Source organism: Mytilus edulis, chromosome 6 (assembly GCF_963676685.1).
Source record: "Mytilus edulis chromosome 6, xbMytEdul2.2, whole genome shotgun sequence".
Taxonomy (NCBI): domain Eukaryota; kingdom Metazoa; phylum Mollusca; class Bivalvia; order Mytilida; family Mytilidae; genus Mytilus; species Mytilus edulis.
The window spans coordinates 5644360-5662711 of NC_092349.1; the positions used below are offsets into that span (position 1 = coordinate 5644360).

At 32.0% G+C, this 18352-nt stretch overlaps 1 protein-coding gene across 2 annotated transcripts in view; it reads right to left on the reverse strand.

Moving 5' to 3' along the window:
- Positions 1-5734: 5734 nt before the first annotated feature.
- The window catches only part of LOC139527020 (merlin-like), a 32568-nt gene continuing 19950 nt past the window's right edge, over positions 5735-18352 (reverse strand). Inside the window, exons 13-16 of one of the 2 annotated variants that reach the window (XM_071322261.1) lie at positions 17544-17591; positions 15094-15218; positions 14431-14590; positions 5735-9945 (exon numbers count right to left, since the gene is read on the reverse strand). In XM_071322261.1, coding sequence (XP_071178362.1) covers positions 9895-9945; positions 14431-14590; positions 15094-15218; positions 17544-17591 — 384 coding nt within the window. In that variant the 3' untranslated portion in view covers positions 5735-9894. The remainder of the gene's footprint in view (positions 9946-14430; positions 14591-15093; positions 15219-17543; positions 17592-18352) is intronic. The other variant, XM_071322262.1, reaches the window with a different exon arrangement.

Consider the following 18352-nt stretch of genomic DNA (forward strand, 5'->3'; position numbering starts at 1 on the left):
AAAAAATGTGCCAAATACGTCAGAGGTAATCTATGCCTGGGATAAGAAAATCCTTAGTTTTTCAAAAAATTCAAATCTTTGTCATCCGGAAATTTATATAAAAAAAACCATATATTTGATATTTATGTCAACACCGAAGTTCTGACTACTAGGCTGGTGATATATACACACGGGGACGAAACGACCACCATCATTGGCATCGACCCAGTGTGTAAATAGTTATCAAAGGTATCAGAATTATAAGTTGATACGCCAGATGCGAGTTTTGCCTACATAAGGCTCATCAGTGAGGCTCAAATCAAAATAGTTATAAAGTAAGGTGTTCAACACGGCGCCTTTGTTTACACCGTACAGCAAGCTATAAGATACTAAGATAACTAGTGTTAAACCATTCAAACGGGAAAACTATATAAAGTCCGACTTCATAGACAATTTTTTTCCGGCTATTCCGGGAGAGTAGGTATTTATAACATGACTTGTCTGTTAATTTGATAACAACAAATTGGACATCACATTACTTATTTGAAACGATATCTAATCATAATTTAAACAATGAGAAAGTTTCAAATAAATATGTATTACATTGCATGTAGATCTCATACCAATCACGTTTACAAAGAAGTCTTGATAAACAAACAAAGACAAGAAGTAATTATATAAGAAATACTAGTAAGTTTACGGCTTATGAGTTATTTATTCATGAAAGTGTTAATCCGTGATACAAAACATCGTTACAGATGTCTCTTATCACATAAATCACTTGCATAGGGTTCGACGCAGGGCACTTTTATTTTGGTTGTCATTTTTTTTCAAAAATATGAACAGCCCCACACCTTCAGATGAAAGATGTTTCTAAGTTATGTTAAAACAAGTCATACACATGAAAAAAAACTTTCGGAAGGAACGACCTATATATGCTGGAACTGCTAAAACACGTTTTGCGATAATAGAGAAACCCGAAACTAAGTTAAAACACATAGGAGTAAGGATAATTTATGTTGTGAATAGATATCGTTTGTATTAGTAGTTACGAAGGATATTTCAAAGGGAACTAAAGTCAGGATAAATATCTCAAGATTTCTAAAAGGCAAACGATTATCCGAGTACTAAAGTTGTACTCGAGTGCTCGACCTTTCGATCGAGTACTTGATTACTAGAGTTCTCGTTGCCATCCCTTAAGCTAGATTCACACTGCCGATCAGACCAACTTGATCAATCTCGAAAAAGCTATTGTATACAGTACATGAAAAACAGACAAAAACACAAAAACTTAACTATAACCACTGAACCATGAAAATGAGGTCAAGTTCAGATGACACCTGCAAATTTTACATGTACAACTTACAGCATTCTATACACCAAATATGCTAGACATATTGCTTATAGTATCTGCAATGTGGAACTTAACCTTGTTCACTGATAAATGAAATGAGGTTGAGGTCAAGTGAACACTATCTGACGGGCAGGATGATCTTGCAAGGTACGCACATACCAAATATAGTAATCCAATTACTTATAATAAGAGAGAATTTAACATTACAAAAAATCTTCAACATTTTTCCAAGTAGTCACTGAACTATGAAAATAAGGTCAAGGACATTAGACATGTGACTGACGGAAACTTCATAACATGAGGCATCTATATACAAAGTATGAAGCATCTTCTAAAACATTTAGCTTTAAAGAAGTTAACTAACGCTGCCACCGCCGCCGTAGCCACCGCCGGATCACTATCTCTATGTCGAGCTTTCTGCGACAAGTCGCAGGGTCGACAAAAATTAGGATGTGTTATTCCGTCTATGAATTGTTTTCTGTATCTTTAGATACGCTTTATGGCATAGACCCACCAACAATCATATGGCTAATACTCCGATTTAAAGATATTATCGGTTATGTATAAAAGGGAAATATTGTTGTAATGCGAAAATTAAAAGTGAAGATTTGTCAGTTCTTACATCCGGACGCTTCTGTGAAAACAAAAAAGGATTGGTGTGCTTCAATTTTCGATATAGGAAGCAGTATCATGTGTTCCAGATGAGATGTAAGCTTGTAAACCAACACCTGTATGCACAAGATTTGACCAGTGGAGAAAGTTTTTAATGTTCAACGCTTTTCATATTTTGAACATGTCTGGAAGAAAATAAAAGAGTACACGATTGTTTAAACTAGATATGGACAATGTCCCCTTTCAGCTCTGTCATATGCATGAGTATAGTTCCACATATTTGAGATTTGACAAAGAGTAATGTTGGCATACAACTTAAAATTGTTACGCCGACTGTAAGACACGAATGAAACCCACGCCTGACCATATAATTATAAATTTTACACTATGTATATTGATTTAACTGTAGGAGGAGATAGCTTGACAAACCATTATCTCTTTATGCAGCTAGTACCAAGAAATTTACTAAGTCCAACTACCTGGTTTTTTCTTAGAATATTTGAAAAAAAATCAAAATCCTGTTGTCATGCACACCTCCATTGTGTGTTTAAAAACATCCAACAACATATTAAAGCCATACGAGGAAAAAGCAGGACAAACCATGATCTTTTTATGCAGCGTGTACAAAAAGGAATGACTTAATTCAACTACCTGACATTTTTCGAATACTGTGAACCAACTTATTTTCGCGAAAACTTTATTTCGCAGCCCTTTCTATTCCATTTTTGCGGCGATTTAATATCGGGACTTTGATATTTTATACTTGAAGTATTTAAATAAGTAATGGTCATAGTTTAACATTTTTGCGACGATTTATATTCGCGTTATTTTTTTACTCGCGAAAGTCGCGAAACTAAATCGCTCGCGAAAAGAAGTTAGTTTATAGTATTCAAAAGAATTCAAAATAATGTGACTATGCACACCTCCATTGTGGGTATAAATGTTCCAGACCATATGAGTATTTGGACCATACGCGTATGGTCATGTTTTATTTCTATAATTAAAATATTAAGTAAAAAATAAATATTGAGCCATAGTTAGTTTTCATCGCTAATTACGATTCTTGCATGTAGGCTTGGGTGACATTTACTTTCACATGGTATCATAGCTTTTTTGCATTTGCAAGTCGGTTGAGCACGATCCTTTCATTTACACCTTTTGTTTGCGAGTGAAAAAGCTAACATTTTTGTAGCTGTGTACAGTGATACCAAGGTCATTCCGATATGTATAAGGTGTTTTTAAGCTCTAAATCTTAAATATCGCAACTTGATTGCAATACACCATATTTACAAGACAACTTAAATAAACTATGTTACTTTCCAGTGACTTCTTGTGTAACACTGGTAATAACAAATCGGTGATGACCATCGGTATAAAATGTGTTTATTATAGTTTTGACAATTAAGTAAAATTAACTATGTGAAACTTCTAATTTTTATTTAACTTATCTATATATTATAATATGATAATAAAATTACCTATATGATAGCGTCTTTTTAATGAACGGTCATACCATACATGCCATATGAAGAGTTTAGAAGTATTGAAAGTAAACTGTAACAGAGTGTTAATTACCCCGACCATACGCGTACGGTCGGACCATATGATTATAAATCCATATGGTCATAACCATACGCGTATGGTCCAAATACTAATATGGTCCGGAACATAAACATCCTAAAAAATAAGAATACCGGACCAACCATGATCTCTTTATGCAGTTAGTACAAAAAAAATAACCAAGTCCTTCTATCTTGTAATTTTAAGAATATTGAAAGAAATGAAATTAAAATCCTTTGGTCATGCATACCTTCATTAAATGTATAGTATGAACAACCTACAAAATGTTAAAGTTGTACATCAAAACGAGTATGTAGGAAGAGATAGCTGGACAAACAATGTCCCCTAATTCGCACGGACAAACGGATGAACGGACGGACAGACGAGCGGACATGGGTAAATAAATAAAAATCAATATCAAAAGGAAAGACTTCCTACCACCAGCGTTTGCAAGAAAAAGAGTAATGAAGCATGAAATAACAATGAATTTGTTTGTTTGACTGCGTTTTCTTTCAACTGTTGGCAAGACCAATAGGGGAAGACATATAAATGGTTTACCATGAATCCATTGTTAATTTTTTAGACAGTTATCAAAAATTTGTCCTTAACCAACACGTTAATTTATATCAAATATGACCAAGTGTACAAGTAATCATCTGATTTTAAGACCATCTGCATATTTTCACACCAAACGTCCCCCATGGCCACTATGGTATTCAAGACAAATTTTTGATAACTGTCTAAAAAATCATCAATGGATTAATTGTTGCTTGCTTAACGTCAATTGTATGAAAAGTATTACATGCATTTCAGGACGATGAAATTATGGACAACGGGTGACAAAATAGCCTTAGGGATACCAACAGGCACTTGAAAAGACATTGCATGGTCAATAGACAAACAACAATAGACAAATGTCTTCCTGAGGTAAGCTGCTCTTGATACTCATTTTCAACTTTCATAAAGTTACCTAAATCATGATGGCGTCTGTAAAACTGTAGACACAACCACAACACTACTTAAGATTAAGCACCATTGATTTAATGATAGGAAGCATAAGCACTGGAATATTTTATCAGCTGTCAGATATCTACTAAAAGAGTGTGTGCTGCTTAAATCTGAACCACTGAAAATATAAAGCTGACAATGCAATGATTATATCTCATCCTTTATGTTCTACATTGACTCCATTATCAGTATCTAGTATTTTTTCAAGTTAACTGATGTATCAACCATCATATTTAAATTCTAATTAATAGTTAAACTTTAATTATGCATGGGGAAAACAGACCAAAAGTTAAAGGATACAGCTAGCATCTTGTTTTTCTTGCGAAGACTGAAGTATGTATGCAGTTTCATCATACAAATTAGAAAACATGTTGGTATATAATTGATGTGTTTCACTCAGTTTTAGTTTGTACTTCGAATTTGTTTTCTCTCAATCGATTTATGAATTTTGGACTGCAATAGTTTACTTTTACCTTTATTTGACATGGCAACCTTTGCATCTGAACATCAAAGATTCCCATAAATTTGAATCTACCATAATCTACTGTCTTTAGACATACTTTAATTTAGGTATAAACATGCAAAAAATAAAAAAAATATGCATTTACATTAAACTTTGAAAGCTCAAAGAAACAGATGTGAACAATTCAAATATACCGAAGTAATTTTTAATGACTATAATCATAATAATTATTACTGTTAACGGATACTTTATTTCGCGTTTTACTCTTTTAAGTGCGCTTTGCGGCTATTTAATTTCGTGATTTTCCAATTTACTTGACTTAGTTTAATAAGAAAAGATCAAGGCTTCTAAATTCCCGGCGATTTATATTCACATTCACGTGAAAGTCACGAAAATAAATCGTTCGCGAAAATAAGTTGGTTTACAGTATATATAATTCATTTGGCCGAAAACATAATTCGTTTCTATTTTACATTCTCCAATACAGATTTCCTTTTCTTTTGTTTAATTTCAACTAGATATCAGCCTGGTCCCTTTTTAAACAAAAATTACTTTTTTCAAATCAACTTTAATTGCTATACAATGAGGAATACTTGAGTAAAAGGTTGAGATGTCAAATGTTGCATGAAGAGATGGACTTACAGTGTTTGTTCTTGAACACTTGTAACATTGTCTATAACCACACTTATGAAATGTGGGTATCCAGATCACCATGACTTCGAATGTGATGTACACAATTTAATATAAAAGCAAGAAAGTTTTTGTTACTTCAGTTTATTATAGATAAATGCCATAATAAGACAATTGACATATAATCAACTCTGCTTTAAACAACCTTATAAAACTAACTGGTGATAGTCTATGCTCTGGTATGAAGCACACACATTTTCTTTTCTTTATGATTTCATTTCAAGAAACATGCATTATCGTCTATATGACAATAACTACCCTGTCTTTTTATATTTTCCAAGTAAAAGGATAATCCATCGGTAAATTAGTTCTACAGCATATAAATTTTAAATAAACTCATTTAGATACCAGGACTAATTTCATCTTCCCACTTGTGATGATAACTTGCCTTCAATTCTATTTGATTAATACTCTACAAGGCAATTTTTTTTTTGATATGAGGAAACTTTTTGTGGTTTTAATTCTCATTCTTTGAACAGAATAGAAACACATTTATATTTCCCTTTTTGTATAATCAGAGGGAATTTGATCATTTGTTTAAGTTATGAACCTCATCTTGTTAGAAATATTCATATGAATACTGTAAAAATCTCCGGGATACTCTATTTCCCATTAACATTCACACTGTTCTTTTCACAATTTTTAAATTTTCTTGGTGTTTATTTAATTAAGTAAGATACAGTTTAAATATTGGCCACTTTTGTGTTCATTCTCAATATTTAAATGCAAGTTGTATTTGATGATAATACATAACATATAAATGTTGAGATTGAACATGGATGTGGCAATTTCCATTTTTGACAAAAAAACATCTGAAAAGTGACATATTATGGCATAATTGATAGATTTTTCATATTTCAGAAACATAAATAATAGCGTCTTAAATTACTATTACAATCACTTCAAATCTTTCTCATAAACTAATTGAATCGACTGGATTAGACACTTAAGTGTTTAAAAAGTGTCAAAAATCTTGCATTAGATGAATCTGAACTTACTGTGCTTACTGGACCTACTCCTTTTTGTGGATTTCGAGGGTAAGGTCAATCATGGGTTTAAATGTTGAACAAACTATAAATTTTCTCTAGGTTTGTAAGTAGACTTTGGCAAAACCATAAAATCAGATATCTACAAAAATACATTTTTTCTCAATCCATGAAAAATTGGTACTCTAAAAAATAAATGAATCTATAAGTGTATAATAAATTTGGAACTTAGAATAAAGTTTTAGGAAAATCAAAATTAACAATAATCTAGCAAATGCATGTTAAATTAGAGAGATGTTTCATATTCGATTGAAGCTTAAAAATTGGAGAAAACATTAAGCTGGTTTAACTGTTTTTGTGTCCGCTGAAAAAAGAAATTATCAAACAATGCCAACACTTGTACAAATTTCTTCTAACATTTACAATCTCTAGTAGGTCGTGATAAAAATAAAGTCAAATTGACCACATGTTATAAATAGTTGAAACAAAAGAGTGGTGTCAAGTACTATACACATTATACATGTTTTTGAAATCATTACACATATACAAAAATTCAGTCCAGCAGGCTTTACAATTTTTACAAATTTTATAAAAAAAAGTGTTTTATACAATCTTTTACAAAAAGCAATAAATAATTCCAATGATATTGATGTCAATATACAATGAACTATGAAATAATTTGATTTCTTTATCTTTTTTGAACACATGTCATATAATGCTACATTAATCAATGGGTCATATAATGACCTTATTCTTCTCCAATTTCCACCAGCCAAAACGTGGCTTAAATTGGGGTAAGAATTATAATAATGGAGTAGTAATTAAAAACACATGTCCTTTTATATCTGATACACAATCTTGTGCTGCGGAGAAAGGGTATAGAAACTTCAACTTGATATTATTGTAATTGCTGAAATTTTAACTTCCTAAATATTCAGTAATTTTGTGTTACATTAATTTGTTGTCATAATATTGATTATGAAAGTTTTCAGTAGTGCTTTTAGAAAATATCTCTACAAAATGTATGCACCATAGTTTGTGTCAGAAGTTTGACCCAAATTATAAAAACAACATTCCTACGAAAAATAATCCTTGTGAACATGTATAGACAGGCAGATCAGAAAACCAAGCCATGAACCAAACCAGGCTTCATTTGACAACTAAATGTGTAATATATACAGCTTTGCTGTAAAACACAAAATTAATAAATAAATAAAATGTAGTTTGGTAAATGAGAATAATCTGGTTAGATTGCTATCCGTTAAACTGAATGAGAAAAGGTAAAAATCTACCTCGAAATATTCCCCACAAAAAAAATAACTTTTACTCTTAGTAATGTTGTATACAACAAGTGGATATACAACCATAAATGACCCATGACTAAAATATAAAACAACCGTTCCTACACTCGCACATCAATATTTAGAAAGGCCCTTACCAGATAAATATGTATTTATATTGGTAGAAAGACATTATATACATTTGTAAACTTCAGCGTCATGGGTAAAAAATCAATTTGCAATTGCTTAGACTGGTATCTTGATGAAATATATACATGCATAAGAACCAGAACCAGTCTACATTATTCTACAATGAAACAACCAATAATAGCACAAATAATATAAATAGCTAGAAAAAGTATTGCACATTATAAAAGCATACTCAATAATAAAAATATCAGATCTTGTTATAAACAAACAGAGCATGAAACTTAACAAGTGTTCACTGCTAAAAATAGCACTTAAAAAATGTGTATCTTGTACACATACCAATCTCAGAAGTCAAAATCCCATATTTTGTCTTTATATTTGTTAAAAAGGTTCCAACATTCCAAAAGCAACTTTGAAGAATGGATAGAAACTTTTTTACAGTGTACTGCTTTATCCAAAGTAAAGGGGCACAGTTCCCCTCTTCCCATTGTGTAGAACTCTCCACCTTTAGGTCAACCATAAGAATTCTGGTTTTTTTTTGTTTTGATTTTTTGCCAGTTAGAGAAATCAGAAAACTTTATATAAAAAAAATGAACTGATTTTTGTCATATAATTTTTTGGGTAGCTGTTTTTTTGGTGGTTTGATAGGCAACATCAAACAACCTAACTGTCATTTTTGGCCTTATCTTCCTGTCATATATATGGGTTTTTGTTGCCTGTTTGAAAATAAATACCTTTCAATGTGATTTTTTTTTTTAAAAGATCTTTACAGCCCAAAATACTATAAACCCTGTAAAAATACAATATCAATTCAAAGAGAGGCTATCGTTTATACCAAAGTGACATCAAACTCACAAGTCCATAACAGACTGACAATGGCCATATGCACCCACTGAAACCATGGCAAACTTTTTTATTTCTTTTATATATAAAAGTGATAATAAAATTACAATTTCTACTATAATTGATGTGATTAAAAAGTCATAATTAAAATAATTTTATCTTTAATCAGTCACTTTAAAAAAAAACTTCATATTTTGGCAGTGTTAGCACAAATATTGACACTTTACATGTTTGGTTTCATATATAAACACACACAACATTATAAAATGTAAAATATAAATATTTCAGTATAAAAATGAAAAACTCATTTCATGTGTGTCCCATAGTTCAGGGTCTGTATGGGGTTTACAGAACAGAGAAAATGAACCTAAACTACAGAAAAAATGGCAAAAATACAATACAGAATAGAGAATATTTTTTGGGCTAAAATAAAAAGAATAGAAAAAAAAAATTACTTAAAAAATTAAATCCTACAGAATTCAAGGAAACCATCTAGACTTTCATATTTCATATTTTCCCCAAAAATTCTGTGTATTTTCAACCAAAATTGTGTGAAAATTTTAACAGTACTGTTACCATTCACCATGCATATTTTTACATTTTAATAGCACATTGTCATACAACAGTCTCAAAATATGGTTCATACACAATTTTTGTTTCCAATCAAGGTTGTGAATTGTGTTGTTTTCCTGGTCATAAATGTCAGCACAACAAGTTCATGCTGTAGTTAATAAATTATTGCCTTTTTAAACTTTATTAATACCATTTAAATGCCATTACATGATTAAAGTTTATTTAGGACACACATTTAATATTTTAAAATTATAAAATATATTCTGGTGGATTATTATCATAATGTTATTTTCAAAGTACTATATCCAACAATTCTACTCAATAATAGCAAAGAATCACATTCAATACAAAGAAATACTTTCTGGCACCAAATACTGATTAGTTATATAACAGTTATCATAACTGTTCAAAGAAAGCTACTCTAGACGAGGTTGTATTGGCTTTGGCCTGAAATAGACAAACATATAATTAAGATTTGAAGATAACTAAACTTTGTGATGTACTTTCAAGAATAAATGTTAAATGCAGAATAAAAACAATATTCATATATTGTAGGAAAATATCAAATGATTTTGAGCTCACTATCAAACAAGGGAAAGTTTCTATGAGCCTCACTTTTCTCTCTGTTTCTAAAGGTACGTTAAGGTAGTACAAATAAATTTTATATTATCCAACAACGTACAGATATTGTTTATATATGCTTTTTGTAAATAGGAAGCAGATTATTAAAGTGAGAGAGAAAATGCCACACGGTCAACAGATGAAGCTTGTTCTCATATATCAAGACGCCATGACTTGTAGTTGCTGAGTAAAAAAGGCAATAATTTCTTATTAGCGTAGTTGTCATTGTTTTCCTGTTGTCATACTTTTTTCCTTAATTGTTTTGTTATAAATAAGACTGTTGGTATTCTCATTTGAAGTGCTCACATTTTGACATATGGGCCTTTAATATTGCTGATTATGCAGTTTGGGTTTTGAGTTTCTGATTAAGACACTACTACGACCTTAAGTTGCTGATATCAACGTCACTTATACACACTTATTCAGGAGATTTCTTACTAATCAAAGAGCTGAAGAGCTCTGAAGGGAAAAGACGGCTATTGTTCCAATTTTTAGGGGGGTATCTTTTGATAGTCTACATACAAAGAATGAGCAAAAGAACAGCTAGAACATATAGAAAGGCTGACAATAATGAAACTAATTGTTGTTTATTGTTATTTCATTTCCTTAGTCAAGAATTCATCATAGAGACAATTTGGACCAATGAGATCTGCACCTTCTAAATCAAAACATTTGATTTAAGTTGGGAGTTAATTATCTAAAATTCAATTGAATTTAACAACTACTACATTATATTTTAAAATTTTAATTATGTACAACTGAACTGAAAATTCTCAATTTTTTGTGACAATATTCTCAAGAAAGTGAGGACTGAAAAATCTATTCAGTTTTAATTTTCCATTGATAAAGTTCCCAGTTACAACTCTCATCACAGGGATACATGTACTTATAAAATCAAATATGATTGATATAAAAGCTGTGTGAAGTTTGTTTCCAGATCCCACATTTTGATATATCTGTAAAATTCATGAATAAATAGCTTTAAACTACAAAAAGCAATATTTAAAAAAAACTAGAGGCTCTCAAGAGCCTGTATCGCTCACCTGATTCTACTTGGGTTTTTGAAATCATATAAAAAAATATAAAATTTGGCTAAAAGTGACAACACAACCTCATTTATAAGGAAAGGAACATGTTTAATTTCATTCAAAAGTCCCCCACTGGCGGCCATCTTGGATGATGGATCGGCTACAAAGTAACAACACTTGGTCAGCACCTCATAAGGAACATTCATGCCATGTTTGGTTTTATTCCATTCAGTGGTTCTCTAAAAGAAGTCATTTGTATGCATTTCCCATAGGGTCCTATGTTAAACTAAGTCCCCTGCTGGCGGCCATCTTGGATGATGGATCGGCTACAAAGTAACAACACTTGGTCAGCACCTCATAAGGAACATTCATGCAATGTTTGGTTTTATTCCATTCAGTGGTTCTCTAAAAGAAGTCATTTGTATGCATTTCCCATAGGGTCCTATGTTAAACTAAGTCCCCCGCTGGCGGCAATCTTGGATAATGGATCGGCTACAAAGTAACAACACGTGGTCAGCACCACATTAGGAACATTCATGCCATGTTTGATTTCATTCCATTCAGTGGTTCTCTAAAAGAAGTCATTTGTATGCATTTCCCATAGGGTCCTATGTTAAACTAAGTCCCACTTTGGCGGCCATCTTGGATGATGGATCAGCTACAAAGTAACAACACTTGGTCAGCACCACATAAGGAACATTCATGCCATGTTTGGTTTCATTCCATTCAGTGGTTCACTAGAAGAAGTGATTTGTATGCATTTCCAATAGGGTCCTATGTTAAACTAAGTCCCCCGCTGGCGGCCTTCTTGGATAATGGATCAGCTACAAAGTAACAACACTTGGTCAGCACTCCATAAGGAACATTCATGCTATGTTTGGTTTCATTCCATTTAGTGGTTCTCTAGAAGAAGTCATTTGTATGCATTTCCCATAGGGTCCTATGTTAAACTAAGTCCCCTGCTGGCGGCCATCTTGGATGATGGATCGGCTACAAAGTAGCAACACTTGGTCAGCATCCCATAAGGAACATTCATGCTATGTTTGGTTTTATTCCATTCAATGGTTCTCTAAAAGAAGTCATTTGTATGCATTTCCCATAGGGTCCTATGTTAAACTAAGTCCCCGGCTGGCGGCCATCTTGGATGATGGATCAGCAACAAAGTAACAACACTTGGTCAGCACCTCATAAGGAACATTCATGCCATGTTTGGTTTCATTCCATTCAGTGGTTCTCTTAAAGAAGTCATTTGTATGCATTTCCCATAGGGTCTTATGTTAAACTAAGTCCCCGGCTGGCGGCCATCTTGGATGATGGATCGGCTACAAAGTAACAACACTTGGTCAGCACCCCATAAGAATAATTCATGCTATGTTTGGTTTTATTCCATTCAGTGGTTCTCTAAAAGAAGTCATTTGTATGCATTTACCATAGGGTCCTATGTTAAACTAAGTCCCCGGCTGGCGGCCATCTTGGATGATGGATCGGCAACAAAGTAACAACACTTGGTCAGCACCTCATAAGGAACATTCATGCCATGTTTGGTTTCATTCCATTCAATGGTTCTCTAAAAGAAGTCATTTGTATGCATTTCCCATAGCGTTCTATGTTAAACTAAGTCCCCCGCTGGCGGCCATCTTGGATGATGGATCGGCTACAAAGTAACAACACTTGGTCAGCACCTCATAAGGAACATTCATGCCATGTTTGGTTCCATTCCATTCAGTGGTTCTCTAGGAGAAGTTCAAAATGTAAATTGTTAACGACGACGACGACGGACGACGACGGACGACGACGACGGACGACGGACGCCAAGTGGTGAGAAAAGCTCACTTGGCCCTTCGGGCCAGGTGAGCTAAAAATGAGAAAAAAAAAATGACCACTACAATTATTATGTTGGTATGCAAAATTATTTTTTAATTGATGACTACTTATCATATATATACTTAATGGGACATTTTTAGTGTTCATATACATTAACTTTCATTTTAGTGGGTAATTACTCATCAATTGAGGTGCTCCTTAATTGGAGAAAGATTCTAAAAATATAACTTTACAGAAAGAATGAAAACTGCAGTTGCTCTCCCCAATCTCAATAGGTATAAACTACAAAAAACAACATTTTTTTTTTATTTTTTTAACCATTTCAATAATTATGTTGGTACACATTTTTTTTCATATATAGAAGACTACTTATCATATACTAAATGTCACATTTTAAATGTTCAGAAACATTTACTTTGATTTTAGCGTAAAATTACTCATCAATTGAGGTGCTCCTGAATTGGAGGAAGATTCTAAAAACAGAACTTTACAGAAACAATGAAAACTGCCGTTTCTCTCCCCAATCTCATGTATCCCCATTGACATTGTTTACCGCGAAAGTTGACCTACATATTATCTGATTATAGCCTCAGATTCAAGCATTTCGTGTTGGTGTGTGAATCTACACTACAGCAAACATCATTAGGTTTATATTTAACAAATACGGATATTAAATTAGTATACAAGTACTGTGAATGATTTTTATAATGAATAAAGGATATCCCTGTGTAGTGTGGTATTCCAACAATGACGTCACTAGGTTAGATATATTTAGAATATTTCGTAATACTGATTTTTCCGGACTGTAAAAGAAACGTATATAGCGTAAGGGAAAGCTCAATATACGATAATTTCATGAGAAACAGAAGGGAAATGTGTAAAAAATGTATTTAAAGTCAATCTGTTCTCCTTGTCATCAATTTCAGTATGACTTTTTGAGGGGGTTTCCAAACTATCAAAACAAAATGATTGACGTGAGGGAATGATACTCTGGCCAACCCCATTAGGGAATTGACGGCTTGAAGCCGTCTTTCCCCAAAAACATGTACATCTAACATATGTCAGTTTTCCTCTCTGAGCATACAGTTTACTATCAATCATGTTCATCACCAGATATCTAATTTAGTTTTCCCTCTCTGAATATGAATTACACAAGTGCAGATGTTATCCATGGTTGCCATTTGCTGTATTTGTTTTTTCTTTTATTGTTTTTATCAATAATCTGGCTGTTGGTTTTTATTTTGATTTGTTTGACATTTTGCCATGCTGGTTTCTTTTTGTTTTTTTTTAAAACTTGAACACTATTTAGTATGAATGTTGCTCATGCATAGTTGAATGCATAACAGTGAGTTTGTAGTTATTTACATCGTAATCCTTTTGTCTTCGGTAAATAGTTTTCTCATTGGCAATCATACCACATCTCCTTATATTTACATCTCCAAATTGTAAATTTATTTACCTGTCTGAGTGTGGAATATTTACTATCTCCTCTCTGTATACCATCCTCGTGTAATCTGTCATAATCTGTTTCATTTTCCTCTACTTTAAGCACTTCTATTTCAGTTTTCAGTTCTCGTAGCTGGTCTTGGAGATGTTTAGACTTCTCCATGTATTCCACCCTGAATTTACAAAAATAGTTATAATCATCACATTTAAATTGATCGATCATGTTGATGGCATTTTTAGCACCACTGGCTATTTATCAGAGGTAAAAAAAATGGTTGAGGACGCCTGAGTGCCCAGAGAGAACCACTGACTTTCAGTAGAAAAACAGACAATCTGAGTCTATAAAAATTAGAGTCGAGTTCATCTACCATGTGCAGGGTTCTAACTAATTACCTCAGTGTTGACAGGCTAGTGATACAGTAATCTTACTTCTATGGCTATCAAAGTTGTCAAAGTTGTCTATTAATAACTTCTAGTGATAAATATTTGTTAATACTGAAGTAAGTAAAATTCATCACAAAACATTTTTCTTGTGGAACAAGCATATATACATGACATGATACAGTTAGCTTCAATTAAAACATACACAAATCAGTTTCTATGTAGTAACCATGGTTATTGCTGTTAAAAAAATATATACATTAATTTTTTTTTAAAAGTACAATTTTTTTCTTACCTTTCCTTCTCAATTTCAAGTGAGAGTTGATCCATATCACCAACTCCAAACAAATCTCCTCCGAGCTCAGCGTCAGTAAGATCTGTTGTTATATCTGATGTCAATTCTGGCAGTTGATATGACGGCTGAAATATATCAATTAAACAGTAATAAGCATGATAAGGTCAACTGCTAGTTTTTTATGAAATTTTATACTGTGTGTGATGTATCAGATAAAGATAGATATGAATCAACTTTATTACATACATGTAGTAGGGGTGAACACAGGGGTTCCTTGATTAATATTACTCCCCTATTCTCTTACTCCCCCCAAAGAAAAAATGGACATGTAATTCTGTCTAGCATATTCTTATTTTTATCTGCCCCTCTTCCCCAGTTCCCACCCTCTGCCTTCCACTTCCTTCCCCATACTGATTCCTATGTTCACTTATCCCTGTACAACCCCTCCATTAGAGCCTACATCTCTACATGTAATGAAAACCTAATATTAAATAAATCACTCTTATCTAAGAAAAACATTGTTTTAGATTGAATAGAAAATTTTGTTATAAAAAGGTTGAGTGTTAAATTTGTTAAATAAGTTGTTTTTTTTCTTCTGTCGTTATCTCTGAGTGTTATACTCAGGTCACTCTATGTATGTATTTTTTCTGTGAAACAAAAATACGGTATGATAATATCTGTTCCCCTTTTTAAAAGAAATCTACTAAAGTTTTTGTCATGCAGTTTTGCAAAGAGTAAACAAACTAGAAAAAGATCCAAAATAAAACCAACAATACAATTTTTTTTAAAAACAAATCAAAATCCAGAATTAATGCAGTGCAGACAAGCATTTAAGGAAACAAATATTTACAAATATATTGGACATATTTTGTTAATAACTTCCTACATAAATGATTCTAATTACTGATATGATATCTAAATTCAAAAACCTTTGTCAGCATTTATTATTGCAATTATCAAACATTCGCGATAAAATGCAAGATAAATTATTAAAATTTTACTAAATGCTGCATACCAACATACAAATAACACTTTCAAATTTAAAATTCTGAAGTTTTAATTTTACAAATTTAACAGTCACAATTTTTGCAATAATAAAGACATTGCAAAATTTTTGGAATTAAAAATCATCTAACAGTACATAAAAGTAAGTAAAAAATTGATATATTTCTTTAAGAATCAATAAAATTAACTCATATACTTAGAAATATAGAACCTGATATAGCATGTATAGACAAAATCACTATTTCATAACTTTATACATTCAACCACAAAATAGTACGAAAACCATTTGGCACATATAATAGCAAATAAAGCAAGAACAGAAAAATAGATTTATGGAGTATAAAACACTGCAGATTGAATCTTTTTGTACAACTGGCACATTATTCAAATTTTGTCATATTAAAATTCTGGTCAAAGAACTATTGATAAAATTGTGTGAAAATTATTACTGTGGATTTATTATTTTTAAGATATATACATTTTTATGGATTCTGCATTTACAGGTAAACCACAAATATAAATGCAGATGTTGGCAAAATCACAAAATTATTAAAATTTCCTAAAAAATGAAAGTTTTCCTCAATCTACATTATTACTAATAGTCGTTTAGGTGGGAAAGCAATCCCTTTTCAGGTTTTATTTTATTCTATAGCATAAAGTAGAAAATACATGGAATTATATCTTTTTCTATTAATTCCCAAGTTGTTTTGATGCATCATTATTGCACTTAGTTGAGTAAAATTATCAGATTCATTTTACATACAAAACTATCAGGTTTTTTTTCTGTAAACATGCGGGATTTCCTTGCTATCAATGTAAAAAATCACTGTAAAAAAAAAGGTTTCTTTAGAGTAGGTTATATAAAAGTTAACAAAAGCTTGGAGACTAAGAAATGTGTATATTTTGTAGGAATATGATGATTGATTGATTGGTGTTTAATGTCACTGTCACTTTTTATTTGCTGTTGGTCAGTTTTTTATTGGAGAAATAACTTAATTAAGATAGGAGTCTAGTCACTTGCTACATGCCTGTATCCTCAGTGTTGACAGGTTTGTGATACAGATTTGAACTTGTTAGGCCCCTTCATATATTAGAGTATATTTACTTTACTGTATAATATAGGATGAAATAAAGCGTTTTTGAGTTAGTATCAAACATGTTGACAGCTGAGGGATTGACGGACAGACGGACAATGGTATACCATAACACTTCCTGTAAACGTGCATATAAAAAAACATAACATTGAACAATCTGAGAGGCAGATTTAGGAGGGGGGCACAGGCCCCCTCTTTTGGGGAAAAAATTTGGTTGCTTATAGGGAATCACTGAAGCGTGACTGGAGCGGGCCCCCTCTTAGGCAGTCATTGGGGCCCCACTTATGAAAATTTCTAAATCCGCCAGTGAATCTGCAGTGCTTTATACAAAACAAATGTCCTAGTGCATACTTGAACCTGTGTATTATATAACGGAAGACAGAAATCAGTCCAGTATTGCTATAAATGTAAAGATATATATGTATAAAGTGTTGGAGAGAATTACACATATAAATATATACAGCAGGAAAGAATCACAGCAAACACATAGGCATACATAATTATTTCAGTATAAAACTGTTGCTAATTCTACATTAAATCAAACTTGTTTGATTCTGAATCTAAATCTAACTCAATAAATATTGAACATACTTTTACAATAACCTTGGTGTGTCAAAGTTCTAAGTGCAAGAAAAAATTTAAGGAAAAGAAAAAATTAAGACTGATTAGAAATATTTGAATAAGAATGAACATGTCATGTAAACCTTTTATTTGCCAAAATGCCAAAAAAATATGTTTGTAGATGACAGTTTACCTATGATAATTTTGGAACAAATTAAAAGACCTAAGTTTGGTTCTCATGACTTTGACTCAATGAGCCTGGACTGCGTATGAATATATTTATATAACTCAAAAAGTAGATCCAAATATTTCTTGTACATTTCTTTGTAATGTGTACAACCTTTTTTAATGGCAAACTTGAAAGCAAGATCAATTTTAGTTCAAAGAAACTGCAGTATAGAAAAAAAATGTGAAAAACAAACGAAGATTACATGCCATTGAAATCAAATTGTGATCTTATCTTTAAAAAAATAATGGTACATATCTTTCCAGACTTCATGTACCATTAAAGACTCAACTATGCTTTGTGTCTTGTGAATTTCAGAAAAAAGAAAATCAAATTCTACAAAAATGCTAAATGGCTAAAACAAATATCTAAT